This window comes from Hippopotamus amphibius, chromosome 12, assembly GCF_030028045.1.
Source record: "Hippopotamus amphibius kiboko isolate mHipAmp2 chromosome 12, mHipAmp2.hap2, whole genome shotgun sequence".
Classification (NCBI taxonomy): Eukaryota; Metazoa; Chordata; class Mammalia; order Artiodactyla; family Hippopotamidae; genus Hippopotamus; species Hippopotamus amphibius.
This window is the reverse complement of record NC_080197.1, coordinates 38,871,479-38,885,803: the sequence shown is the minus strand read 5'-3', so window position 1 is coordinate 38,885,803 and position 14,325 is coordinate 38,871,479. Positions and strand designations below refer to the sequence as shown.

Sequence of the window (14,325 nt, the reverse complement as noted above, 5' to 3'; positions counted from 1 at the left end):
GATTGAGGCGCTTCGTAGCGTCACTTCCGATGCCTGGCTCTGCTTCCGGTTCTTGGAGTGTGTTTCTTGTGGGACGCGGCGGACGCCTCTGGTGAGTTGGTCCGCTTTTTCCTTCACTCTCTTTGCTCTCCCGGCTGCGGGTTTCGGCTCGGCCAGACGCTCTCCTGCGGGAGCCGGGGGTGGGCGGGGCGCGGCGCTGGCGCCGGGACGTATGTGGCCCGGGGTTCACGGAGGGTCGGCGAGGGAGCGAAGGAGGCATGGAGACTGCCGCTCGGGTCCGGCGAGGCCCCTGGACTTAGGAATCTTGTCTCTAGGAGGACGGGTCGGGGCCGGGGATCGCGTAGCTGCTTCCTGGAGCTTCGGGCCCGGGCCGTGGGCGAATGTGTCTGGGTCCGGAGAGGCGGGACCCTCTCGCGTATGAAGTTATGGATAACTGGTGTCCCTTCGCTGATGCGAGATGTTTACAGCGCGCTGTGCACCTTCAGGCGCCTGCCAGAGGCTCCCTTTTGGATTCGGGAGGCGACTCTCGGTGCCCCTGCACTAGTCCAGGCCACCATCAGACCTCGCATGGCATAAGGCGAGAGCCTCCCTTCTCATCTTTCTGCCTTTAGTTTGAGCCGTGTCACTTCCCTCTCGTCGTCGTCTTCGCGACCCCAGTCCCCCAGGTTTCAGTTTAGGGATTTCAAGCCTGTGAGTAAGCGTTACCTTTTACCTGTTAGCCGCACAAGTACAGACCTTGTGTGTAGACTCTTTCTTTGTCAGCATCGTATGCTGTGAACATACTGTGAGTGTAAATGTTCGTGAAATGAAGGAACATGTGGGGCACCAAGGAAATAAAGCAAGGTCACAATTTGCAACTAAAACGGTGGGAAAAACGAAATAGTGCTCTGGGTGTAAAAGAAAAGTGCAAGAGACGGAAAACAAGGGCTGAATTCTCAGGCCTTCTGCCTGCCAGCCCTGTAACCGTGGGCAAGGACTTGCATTAACCTGCAATAGACGTTAATAACAGCTATCTAGAGCTACTAGAAATTTATCTCATTTAGTCTTCCAAGCTCTACTGGGTAGATTCTGTTACCATACCCTTTTTACAGATGTGGACCTCCGGGATTAAGGAACTTGCCCTCAGTCAAGCAGCTAGTAAGAAGCATAAACAGATTTGAAATCAGATCCAGCTGGCACTAGAATCTCGGCTCTTAACCATTATACGGTACCGCTCCAGTCTTTCAAGTCCGTTAGAAGTGACTTTGGAGTCAGGACTGTTGGTGATGGTGTATATAAATTAAGTAGTAATACGAAAGTGCTTTGTAAGAGTACCTATGAAAGAGTTCTTGGCAAACTTCATTAATCTTCTATCTTGATGATTTTTACTGGACATACATTTGCTAGTTTTTTTCTTTCTTCAAATCTACTCAATTTTTAAATTTTGTTAAAAAAAGAAAACATTTCATTAGGCAGAAAGAAAAACAGTATCACTTGTCATGAGTGAAAGATAAGTATAAAAATAAATGAATGAAATAAAAGAATGTTATTAAAATCTGACTGGATAATAGTGCCCCACCAAGTTTTCAGCCTGAGAACTATTCTCCTTTTGTTTAAGAAGGAGGGCTAGCAGGTTCTGGAGAGGTTTTGCAGAGGACTGCCAAACTGATATTTTTTGACATTTGGGGTTGAAAGAATTAAAAAGTTAGTACCCTTGTGCTGTGTCCTTAATGCCACACTACCGTGTGAATGAATGCTCCTTGTTTAATAACAAAATGTTTACCGTCTCTTTAGGCTATTTGAACAATTTAACCCAAAACATGGATATCAGACCAAATCATACAATTTATATCAACAATATGAATGACAAAATTAAAAAAGAAGGTAAGTGTTAAAAAAAAAACTAGTGTGTTTACTTACTACCATTTTAAAAATTATACAGCTTCAAAAGTTCTCATCTAGTCATCTTTCTCAGTGCCTGAAATAATGGTTTCTTCCTTATTGTGTAAGGATTTTAAGGCTTTTTAAAGATAAAAATAGGGGCCGAAAATGTATTGAATCTGTTTTCATTCATAGATAAAATGGTTTCAGAAACTTAGAAAATTAGACAGCCAATGGGAATAGTATGATGTTTTTATTAAAATATGTAACTGTATAAATAAATGAAGGGGGGCACGCCATATAGTGTCATTTTAAGAAGAATTTCATCATAGTTTCATTCACAAATAACTTGTTTCCCCTCTAATTTTGTGCAGAACTGAAGAGATCCCTGTATGCCCTGTTTTCTCAGTTTGGCCACGTGGTAGATATTGTGGCTCTAAAGACCATGAAGATGAGGGGGCAAGCCTTTGTTATATTTAAGGAACTGGGCTCATCCACAAATGCCTTGAGACAGTTACAAGGATTTCCATTTTATGGCAAACCGATGGTAAATCATTCTTATTTTGCCTTTAATCATTATTAATGTTATGGTAGATTTGTAAATATTCCCTTGAAAATAGTTATTGCTTTCTGCTTTCAATTATGTGTTAGAGTGGGTTTGGGTTTATTTTATTTATGTATTTTTATAGAAACACAGTAGTAGAGCTTATAATTCACTTCTTGATTTATGATAGTTCAAATCGGCAAAAACAAAATACATTGAGATGTAGAATATTTTTTTAAATGGCAGTATAGGCAATAGTCATCTCAGAAGAACTAGAAATTAATAATTACTCAGAAGATTAAAAAGAAACCTTTGTTCGTAAACTTGTAAAACAACACAAAACAAAAATCTTGGTTCAAAGAGGAAACCTAGTATGAAGTTTAAGAAAATAGCATAGTGAAATACTGCATGTCAGAAGCTATGCAATCAAAGCACTGATCTGAGGCCAGTTCATAGATTTAAAGTCATAGGTTTTTATTAATGAATAGCAATGAAAGGAAATTAAATAGTTATACATGGAAACTTTTAAACTCAGGAGTGACATGAGATTTCACATTTAACTGCTTGATGAAGGTTGGGTTGTGGGAGGGGCAGAAGGGAATTAGGGAACTCAGGAGGCAATTACTATAAGTCAGAGATGGTAGAGGATTGGATCAGGGTGGAGACAGAGTGTATACAGCAAGGGGCTCTAGGTGTGTGAATGGGTACATACTACCTTGGGTATGGATTTCAGTGCTTTTCTTCTGGAACTGGGATGTGATGGGAATGGATGTTAGGGAAAGAGCTGAGGCCCAGAGTTTCATTCTGGTTCTGTCATTAACCAGCTCTGTGAATGTTCAGTTTCATCACCTGTTTTAAAAAAAAAAAAAAAGGTAGGCAGACTGGATATTCTTTAGTCCATTTCAAAGGTGAGCAAAACTATAAAGGACCAGATAAATAAGTATTTTAGGCTTTGTGGGCCACATATGGTTTCTGTTGCATATTCGTGTGTGTGTGTGTGTGTGGTTTTTTTAAACAATCCTTTAAATTTGTATTTAAGAAAAGAAAGAAAAAAATTCTTAATTCATAGGCTGTACGAAAACAGGCCATGGGCTGAACTTGGCCCATAATCTGCAGTGCAGACCACTTGTGTAATCCTTTTATTTTACAAATGAAGAATCAGGCACAGAAAGCTCATGTTAATATAACCAGCGGCATCCTTAGAACTTAAAAGCTAATCTCCTGACACCCAATATTGTGATTTTTTTTTTTTCCTAAACTAGAATTCAGCATTCTGTCTGTAAAAGGCCAGCTAGTAAATATTTTAGGCTTTACGAGCCAGGTGATCTCTTTTACAGCTACTTTGCCCTTGTGGCCAGAGAAGCAGCCACAGAAGGTGTATGGATAGATGGGTGTGGCTGTGTCCCAAGAAGACTTAACATACAACACCAGGCAGTGCTGGCTGTGGTCAGTAGTCTGAGGACCTTGGTACCACAGTTTAATTCAGGACAGAGCACTTTTTGTCTGGTACTGGAGCACGTTTTCTTCCCATCCTCTATCCTACTCTCCTTTTCCCATCATTTCCAACCTGACTGGCCACCACGTATGTGGAAAGTCTTATTCCAGAAAACTGGGGGATAGTACCTACATAGCGTAATTTTCAGTAAATTGGCATTTCCTGAAACCGGTTCTCAGTAGTACGAAGAAATAGCATAATTGAGATCTCAGTTGGCAGTAGCATAAGACTGGGTTCTAGTTTAAATCTAAAATTACATTAGTATGAAGGAACGGTTTCTTCCCATAGAGGGTTTTAGGGCTGTTGTGCTAAGTTGGGATGACAAGTTTGCATGTGCCTGTGACTGAAATCCAGGAAAGCTGGAAGCTGTTGGCTGTGTTTGGCACTGGCTTCACCTTGCCAGCTAAGTATTTAAAATCAGTGGGAAAAGCCCATTAGACTGACCTCATATTGAAGACATTTTAGGAAGTCTGTTCTCTGCCTTCAGGAAAGTAATAGATACTGCCAAATCTCTGGCATCCTGGAAGAGGGGAAAGAATGTTCCTTGAGCCGTCTTGTTTATATTTACTTAGGTGGTTTCAGTTGCTCTTCTATTTTAACTCCAACATACCAAATCAGAAATAAACAAAATTTTCTGTAACTTGGAACTCAGAACAAAAATCACAGTCTCTGTGATTCAAGGACATTTGGTTATTTAATTCCAAAAATACCTCAGTAAAGTAGAACCATCTTCCTAAGGACTTTGGTCATGAAACCTGTGGTATAAGTGTAAATCTTGCTTCTTCTCTAAGCTGTGGGTGGACTTTTATCCCTTACCAATATTTAGTCTAGACCAGAGTTTTTCAACACTGACGTTTTGAACTGAATAATTTTTTATTGTTGGAGCTGTCTTATTCACCGAAGTGTTTAACAGCATCTCTGGCCTCCACCCACTTAGCACAACACACAGTGTCTTCAATCAGCAATGCCAACAGTCTTCTGGTGGGCAAATTCTCCTCTAGTTGAGAATGGCTGCTCTAGACCAGCCAGCTAAGAGCGAGGGCTGAGGTCAGAGATTTTCACACATCACAGGGACAAATACAAGATCACCCAGGATCTCTTCAGGTCAGGAAGAAGGTTGAAGACCCAAGGGAGTTGGGAGAGAATCCCTGGGGCCAAGTCAGAGATAGTCCAAACCTATTCCTTTTGGTTAGATGATGACATGCTAGACTAGCAGAGTTGCTCACAGGGTAAATCCACTTGGAGCCGCCGTGGTCCAGCGGCCAGAGGAAGCTTCAGGGACTGAGGTGTCATGGGAGGCCTACCCACCTCTTATTTCCCCCGAACATTCATCGCTAGCTGACATAAAAGAAAGGAAAGAACTGCTCTTGGTTTAAACAAATTCCTTGCCTTCAAACTTGCATTACTTTAAAAATGTCACTTGTTCCCTTCAGACTGAGATCAAATTCTTGCCATGCAAGTCAGTTTTAGAGAGGAATTGGTAGGACTGTGGTGTTTCAGTATGATCAGAGAGGTAGTTTCAGCTCTTTTGGCTCCAGGGAGGAAAAGTTCCCTTGAGTTGGAGGTTGCAGTTTGCAAATAAGCACACCCTAGATGACAGTGTAACTCAGAAGTTGTGGGACAAATAATTGGTGTCAGATTTAGCTGTGCGATAATGCTTTAGGCTAGGGCCATACTGCTCAGAGTGTGGGCCCCACCATCCTCTGTGTGCTTCTTAGAAGTGCGGAACCTCAGGTTTCATCAGACCCACTGCATTAGGATCTATACTCTTACAAGCTCTCCGGGTAATTGGAGGGCACGTTAGTTTATGAAATGCTGTCCTAGTCCAGTGTTTCTCAATGGTTGTTGACTCGTGTGTGCTGTGCCTGCTGGCTGTGGCGTGTTATTCACACAAGTGGCCTGGTTGCACCAGCTGTGATGCCATCTTTTTTGTTTCCTATCAAAGCTTTTAAAATTTAAGTTGATGCCACTATTAGTCATTTCTTTTAAAAATAGTAGACCAGATTCAAAGGAAAGTCATTCTCAGTCTTTGGTGCTTTAACTTCGGAAGTAACAAATTCCATGCACATCTTGACCCTCTGTGGAGTGTCCCTGTAAGGGATAAACAGCTTTCCGGTGCAGTTTTCTCTGTTCTTTTAAATGGAGAGGAGTGGTGGTGCAGATATTTCAAAGTCCTGTTTTTCCCGTATGAAAACCTATGGGTTTTTTCCAGTAAACACTGTTGAATCTAACTTGCCTCAGTTGTGAATCATGGGCCTCAACTTATTTTCATTTGGTGTTCAGTGTATTTGACAGATTTCCTTAAGGATGCATTAAAATAGCTCATATTTGCATAATGAAATTTGAAATATTAATGACAAGTGTAAACAGCCTTCAGCATAATGAAAAGTAACTTGTTTTCAAATAATGAAAACAGCGAATCCAGTATGCGAAAACAGATTCTGATATAATATCTAAAATGCGTGGCACTTTTGCTGACAAAGAAAAGAAAAAAGAAAAGAAAAAAGCCAAAACTGTGGAACAGACTGCAACAACTGTGAACAAAAAGCCTGGTCAGGTAAGATGGACAAAAGTTCTTTATTTTTTTGGTGTTAAAAATTTGATAGAGATGTCTGTCTTCTGCTTGAGGGGTGATCTTTGAGGCACATGTGTGCATGTGTGTGTGTGTTTAAAGGTAGAACTTTAAGAAGCTGGAATGGTTGAGTTCTAAAATTCCAATATTTGTGTTGAAGCAACAGATTAAAATATAAACATTTACATATGCAGATTTATATCAAACAGTTTTATTTGAATTTGCATGACATTTAGTTCCATCATTCTCCAAAATATGTTAATATTTATTGGCTTATTTTTCAGGTTCTGGGACTAAGTGAGAGAGTAGCATTGACATATATACACTACCAAATAGATAGCTAGTGGGAAGCTGCTACATAGCACAGAGAGATAAGCTCAGTAGTTTTTGATGACTTGGAGGGGTGGGATAGGGAGAGTAGGAGGGAGGCTCAAGCAGGAGGAGATATGAGGATATATGTATACATATAGCTGATTCACTTTGTTGTACAGCAGAAACTAACACAACATTGTAAAGCAATCCAATAAAGATGAAAAAAACATTTTAATAATAATACTGTAGATGTTATCTTTAATCATGAATATGCCACTGAAACCTACTTTCTTTGAACAGTTCAGAAATTCAAAATCTAATTTAAAATACCAGAAAAGGGTGAAATTATCATCCAAAAAGTAGTTACTTTGGGATTGAAAGTGATTAGAAATCAGTTTTACTAAGTATAATGCTTGACCTTTTCTAGTTGTCTTAAAAAAAGAGAAAGACTGGTCTTTGGTTTTTCTCTTATATTTATATTTCTCCATAGTTTTAAAGCTTAGAGGTTGAATTTTATGATATAGACCTTTCAAAAATGTTGACAAGTTAAATACATAAATGTTTGAGTCAGAGTTTTAAGATATGAATTCTCAATGAAAGTAAAGTTAAATGGACTTTAAAAATCTGTTTGTTAACCTTATTTTTATGCAGTAATTTTAAATATAAATACCTGCTGCTTTTTAGAGGGGTTGGAAATTTTAACTGTTTCTCTATTTTTTTGGATTAGGGGACACCAAATTCAGCTAATACCCAAGGAAATGCAACACCAAATCCTCAGGTAATATTTTTTTCCATGTGATACTTACTTTAAAATAAAATTACAAAACAGTTACAGTAATGTACAACAACCTGCATGTCTCCAAAATCTGAAAATGATTCCATCTATAAGCCACAACAATGTGGAAACTCACTCCTCAAAACGTTTTAATTTTCTTTAAGAGGAAGAAAACAAAACCTGACTTTATTCCTTGCTTCCCATGGTGAATCAGTGACAGAATCAAAACAATAGATTCTAACCTCTGTGAGGACAAGGAGCAAAACGGTTATTTTCCCCACAGAACGTGGCCTAGTGCTTCCAGGCTTGTGGCTTAAGATCTGTTCCCATTGGCTGAAGCACTAACCCATCTTTTCTGATAGAGCAAAGTTGTTTCACAGTTACCTTTGCTCTTACTTCCTCAGCACATATGTATTTGTCCCTGATACAGACTTATCAGTATACTCTTTACCAAATCTTCCCAATAAAGGCCTCAAAAAGAAAGCCTGAGCTATGTACTAATGGTTTCCCACTTGGTCCCTTGGCTGCTAGGGTCTGACAGGATCCTTACATCCAGGGAATTCCTTGCACCATTGAGGTTTTCCTCCTCTGATTTTAAGTTATTTGCATTTTCTTGCATTATCTACTTCTTCAAAGTCTTTCAACAATTATAATCCAGTTCACAAATGCCAGCACTTAATTCTCTAAGCCCTAAGTTGTTCTTTACATTTCATCTTTTTTCTTCCATGAAATTAGCCTGAAGACAGAGGCTCTTATATATATAATGACCTTTCCGTAGAGTTCTCCGTAACCTCAGGGTAGGGTATCAAATAAATAGTTTAATAACAGTGTCTGTTTCCACTTACTTGTATGTAACTAGATGCCATGTATATCTCGTTTACATGGAAAAAACATTAAAAATCACCAAGTAGTGGTTCTAAGTGGAAGTCTTTCTATTTCCAGATTTTCTCACAAACTGAGAGGTAATAAGTGATAGTACAGAGGACTGAATACCTGAGGGTTAAGCAGCTGCGGACAGGGGACACTGATTCCTTCTCCAGTTTTGTTAGGATCAGTTATGTAATCCAGACAAAATCCTCCCATTCCAGCTGACCTCCAGATGCTTAAATCTAAAATATTGTTTTAAATACTGTTAATTAAATACTTAAAAACTGTTAATAAGATTTATAATCTTCCAAATATTTATTGACTTGAATGTCTGCCTTGTTTAGTTACTATCAGGTTTTTATTTTTCTGGCGTCACTGTTTTTCAGCTTTAGTGTTTGATATAGTAAGACTTTCACAAGCCTTAAACCGTGGAATGTAGTTCTCTGAAGTTTAGATTTTAATGTAAGAGCCAAATGGTTTACTGTACTTTTTATAGTTACAACTAACTTTGTCTTTTCTTTTTATTAGGTCCCTGATTACCCTCCAAACTATATTTTATTCCTTAATAATTTACCAGAAGAGACTAATGAGATGATGTTATCCATGCTGTTTAATCAGTAAGTGGTTTCATAAACACATCTGTGTTCTGAGAGCCTCCTGACAGGGCAGATAGCACTTCCCTGGGTTGAATCCATTTGTGTATCACACAGTAATTCCTTACAGCTTCATTGATTTGCTCCAGGATTAATCATGAATTGAAACCAGTCTGCCAACTTAGCAAATAAAAAGCTCAATTACCTCTAATATTTGAATTATTAATTCTAGTTGATGAGTGAAACAGCAGACAAAGCTTTGATGAAATGACAAAAACAGAATTAGCTTATATGATTCCTGCAGTTCTTTTCATGGTATTAATTATATTTTAAGCTCTTTCATCCCACTCAGGATTCTTGGTGGGATATGATACCTTTCCTGGTCTCATGTCAGGAAGTTGTTTAACAAATTTAAACACAGTGGACATTTACATACTTGATGTCATGTCTATATTTATATGTATATAATTGTTTACATATATAAAAATTGTTTTAACTCTTTACAGGTTCCCTGGTTTCAAGGAAGTACGTTTGGTTCCTGGGAGGCATGACATTGCTTTTGTTGAATTTGAAAATGACGGACAGGCTGGAGCTGCCAGGGATGCTTTACAGGGATTTAAGATCACACCGTCCCATGCCATGAAGATCACCTATGCCAAGAAGTAACATTTGGGATAGCTTCCTTTAAAGGACTTGGTGTTATTTATAGTTTTCATTTCGATAACGTTTGTTCAAGCCATTTTAATAGTTGGGGCGAGAGGGCAAGTTTTTGTGAAATTTTTGTAAAGGGTTTAAAAAATTACCTAGTCCTTGTTTAGCCTTAGTGAATTATGAACTGTGAAGGCCTTAATTTTGTACAATAAACTTTTATTTGTATTCGGTACATAATATTTCATTTATTGGCCCACTGTCCTATCATCAAATGCTTATGCTAGTCTAGAACACATCTTAAGGTATGTAAAACTGTAATAGGATGCTTTTCTAGTGTTATTTTGGAGTAGCTGATGGTAGAGAAACATTGAACCACTTTAATAAAAGTCAAGGACAATTAGTTGAAGCCCTTGATTATATTTTTTGTAATGTTATTTTTTATGCGAATGAACTGCCATCCTGGAGTTCGTTTTTTGGTTTGTTTTTGTTTGGGGGTTTTGTTTTGTTTTGGCCGCACCGCACAGCTTGTGGGATCTTAGTTCCCAACCAGGGATGGAACCAGGCCCCCCGCAGTGGAAGCACTGAGTCCTAACCACTGGACTGTCAGGGAATTCCCTGTTTGTTTGGTTTATAAATTTATTTATTTATTTATTTTATTGGCTGTGTTGGGTCTTTTTTTTTTTTTTTTTTTTTTTTGCTGTGCGCGGGCTTTCTTTTAGTTGCAGTGAGTGGGGGCTACTCTTCAGTGTGGTGCACGGGCTCCTCATTGCCGTGGCTTCTCTTGTTGCAGAGCACGGGCTCTAGGCTCGTGGGCTTCAGTAGTTGCAGCACATGGGCTCAGTAGTTGTGGCTCACGGGCTCTAAAGCGCAGGCTCAATAGTTGTGGTGCACGGGCTTAGTTGCTCCGCAGCATGTGGAATCTTCCTGGAGCAGGGATCGAACCCATGTCCCCTGCATTAGCAGGTGGATTCTTAACCACTGCACCACTTAGGAAGCCCAATTCCCTGTTTGTTTTTTTAATGATTCTGTTACTAATGATAAAAATGAGCATCCTAGATATTAGAAGAAAATGAGACCTGGGCAGGATCTATATTTCATCTTCATATTCGACTAAATGAGCATAATATTTTGCTGGTAGTAGGCATTTCAGAAATCTTTTCATTCAGTTTTTGACTGAATAAAGGCCATTTAGGAGTAACTGTATTTACTGTTTTCTGAGAAAACAGATGGAAAGGGAATATTGTCTTCAGATTTCACATTTTATGCTCTTACCCCCTTGAGGCAGGATCCTTCCTAAGGAATACCTGCTTGGCTAATACCTAACTTCTTTATTGAATGACCTCCAAAGGAAATTTTTAGTCTGTAATCTTTTTGAAGGTTTTTAGTCTGTAACCTTTCCCAAAGCTCATTTTCTGTAGTGTGTGATTTCTACCTCGTAAGACTATCAATTTGTCTCCCGCTAGTAAAACCATGGGTGTCTTTAGAAGTGGACAACATTTTATATATAGCGCATGGTAAAGTGACACTATCGACCACTTTTTGGTTCCTGTTTTAACATTTCCTGGAACAAGAGTTTTCCTTATCACTTAGATTTTTTAATGTATTTATGGAATATATATAGAATACATATTTATGGGCAGACCACTTTTAGAGTTATGTAGGTCTTTATCATGTTACTCTTGCGCATACATAAGGAGGGAAAAGCAGAATAATTTTTAGCCCTTAAACTTTGCCGCCTGCAGAGCCTGATTCTTATGAATAACTTTAACCTAGTTGTCAAGTTCATGTATGCCCATAAAATTTATTCACAGTGAGTTCCTAGAAAAAGTGCCATACTCTTGTAAGTTGACAGCAGTGTCAATTGCTAGTACATTTTCTAACTGCTTGCTCTCAGAGACTGTCCTTAGCTTGTCTCCGAACAGAAGATGTTTCACAGGCTGGCCCTGCTTTGAGTGGAAGCAGGTCTTAGTGGCTGGTGTGGGAGGGAGGGAGGGGGAGGATGGAAAGAGGGATTGTGTAGGCCTTTTTTAGGGCTAGGGCTTGCTTATGCTCTGAGATGGAGAACTATTAGAGGATTTTTTAAATTAATTTATTATTTTATTTATTGGCAGCACTGGGTCTACGTTGCAGCGCACAGGCTTTCTGTAGTTGCAGAGAGTGGGGGCTACTCTTCATTGCAGCACATGGGCTTCTCATTGTGGTGGCTTCTCTTGTTGGGGAACACGGGCTCTAGGTGCATGGGCTCAGTAGTTGTGGCTCGTGGGCCCTAGAGTTCAGGCTCGGTAGTTGTGGTGCATGGGCTTAGTTGCTCCTCGGCATGTGGGATCTTCCGGAACCAGGCCTTGAACCCGTGTCCCTGCATTGGCAGGCAGATTCTTAACCACTGTGCCACCAGGGACGCCCCTAGAGGATTTTTTAAACTGAGTTATTTACATACAGTAACATTTTAGCATTTGATGAGTTTTGGCAGTTGTATAAGTTGTGTGAGAGTCATAATCAAGATAGAGAGCATCTGTCACCCCTCAAAGACAAGGGCTGCCTTGTGCCCCTTTGCAGTCAGCCTATCCCTGCATGCTGACTGCAGGCAACTGCCCATCTGCTTCTACCACTGCGCTGTGCCCCGTCTAGAATGCTCGTGAGGTTCATCTCTTGTGTGGAGCAGCAGTTTGTTCTGCCAGGGGATGGGCATTTTGGTTCTTTCCAGTTTGGGGCCATTGTGAATAAAGTGGCTCTGAACATTCACATGCAAGTCTGTGTTGGACATACGTTCTGTGAGAAGATTTCAAGCAGGGGATTGAAATCTGATTACTTTTGAAAGCTTTTTGTTTTGAAAAAATTTCCAATTTATATAAAAGTAGCTGAAATAGTGCCCAGAGCTCCCATAAATGTTTTTGAACTATCAAGGAGGGGAAATTTCCCCCTCTACCCCTCTTCAGTTCTTATGGCTGGACTAATAAAATTGACACAAAACAGGAGAAAAACAAATGTGATTTTGTGTGCACAGAGGTCTCATAGAAATGGGGCCTAAATAGTGGCCAAAGCAGTCAGCTTTTGTTTTTTTTTGTTTGTTTTTTTTACTTTTTCAGTACATCTTTTATTAGATACAGTATTCTCTTCAGTTAGTGACATGCAAAATTCAATTTTGGCAACTTTTAAATCTGCTTCAGAAATCATTACACTACTTTACAGATGATCCATAGCATTTTTTCTTCTTGGTTTTTCAACAAATTGTATATAATATGTATGTCTTAATATTACCTTTGTAATTTAAGCTATTAAAAATTCCAAAGCAAAAAAAAAAAAATTCAAAGCAGGCAGCTTTTATACCTTTTAGAGAAAGAAACAATAAACTAGAGATGAATTGACAGGGCAAAGAAACTTAGGTTTTGGATGCTCAGTTAGTGAAGAATCTAAACAGCTTGGCCCTGAGGTAGTAAATTAAAGACGTAACAATGTTTTTTTATACAAGCTGCCTTACCCCAATTCCCTTCCTCTGGTGAAAAGAATGTTCTACCTCGAGAGGCAGGGGGTGTACCTTTGACCTGAGAGATTGGTTTCCTGCTTTCTGGGAGACAGAAAGGAGGGTCAGAGTGTCACTATTGCATTGGCAGTTTCTTAAGTAACTTTAAACGTTCTTTTTTTTTTTTTTTAATTGGTTGCGTTGGGTCTTTGTTGCTGCACAGGGGTTTTCTCTAGTTGCTGCGAGCGGGGGCTACTCTTCATTGTGGTGCGCAGGCCCCTCATTGTAGTGGCTTCTCTTGTTGTGGATCACGGGCCCTAGGCGCGTGGGCTTCAATAGTTGTGGCACATGGGCTCAATAGTTGTGGCTCACGGGCTCCAGAGCACAGGCTCAATAGCTGTGGCGCGCAGGCTTAGTTGCTCCGTGGCATGTGGAATCTTCGCAGAGCAGGTCTGGAACCCGTGTCCCCTGCATTGGCAGGCGGATTCTTTACCACTGCGCCACCTAGGAAGTCCTCTTAAGTAACTTTAATTCAAAATAATCACTGTGCCTTATTTTGGAGAGGCCCACCCTGAGCCCTAGCAGAACCATTTGAGAGTGTTGACCTGACTGCTCTTCACCCCTGAATACTTCCGTGTGGATTTCCGAAGTACAAGACTGTTCTTCCGCATAACTTCTGGGTGACCAGCAACATCAAGAAATAACATTCATCCAGGACTTCCCTGGTGGCACAGTGGTTAAGAATCCGCCTGCCAGAAATAGAGACACAGATGGAGAGAGCAAACATATGGACACCAAGTGGGGAAAGTGAGGGGGGTTGGGGTGGGATGAATTGGGAGACTGGGATTGCCATATATACATTACTAATAAGAAAAAAAAAACAAATTGTACACTTTAAATATATGCAGTTTATTGTATGTTAATTGTATCTCAATAAAAGTTCTTAAAAAAAGAATCTGTCTGCCAGTGCAGGGGACACAGGTGGTTCGATCCCTGGGCCAAGAAGATTCCCACGTCTCAGAGCAGCTGAACCCATGTGCCACAACTACTGAGTCTGCACTCTATAGCCTGCAAGCCACAACTACTGAAGCCCTCTCACCTAGAGCCCGTGTTCTGCAACAACAGAAGCCACCGTGAAGAGAAATCCTCACACTGCAACAAAGAGTAGCCCCCACTCGCCGCAACTAGAGAAAGCC

At 40.0% G+C, this 14,325-nt stretch overlaps 1 protein-coding gene across 1 annotated transcript; it reads left to right on the top strand.

The window, feature by feature from the left end:
• The first annotated feature begins 37 nt into the window (after positions 1-37).
• Positions 38-9,894, top strand: SNRPB2 (small nuclear ribonucleoprotein polypeptide B2). The gene is made up of 7 exons (XM_057702090.1): positions 38-91; positions 1,774-1,863; positions 2,235-2,407; positions 6,316-6,456; positions 7,511-7,561; positions 8,954-9,042; positions 9,525-9,894. The coding sequence occupies exons 2-7, from the start codon at positions 1,800-1,802 to the stop codon at positions 9,682-9,684; spliced, it is 678 nt and encodes a 225-aa protein (XP_057558073.1). The 5' UTR covers positions 38-91; positions 1,774-1,799; the 3' UTR covers positions 9,685-9,894.
• Positions 9,895-14,325: the final 4,431 nt, after the last annotated feature.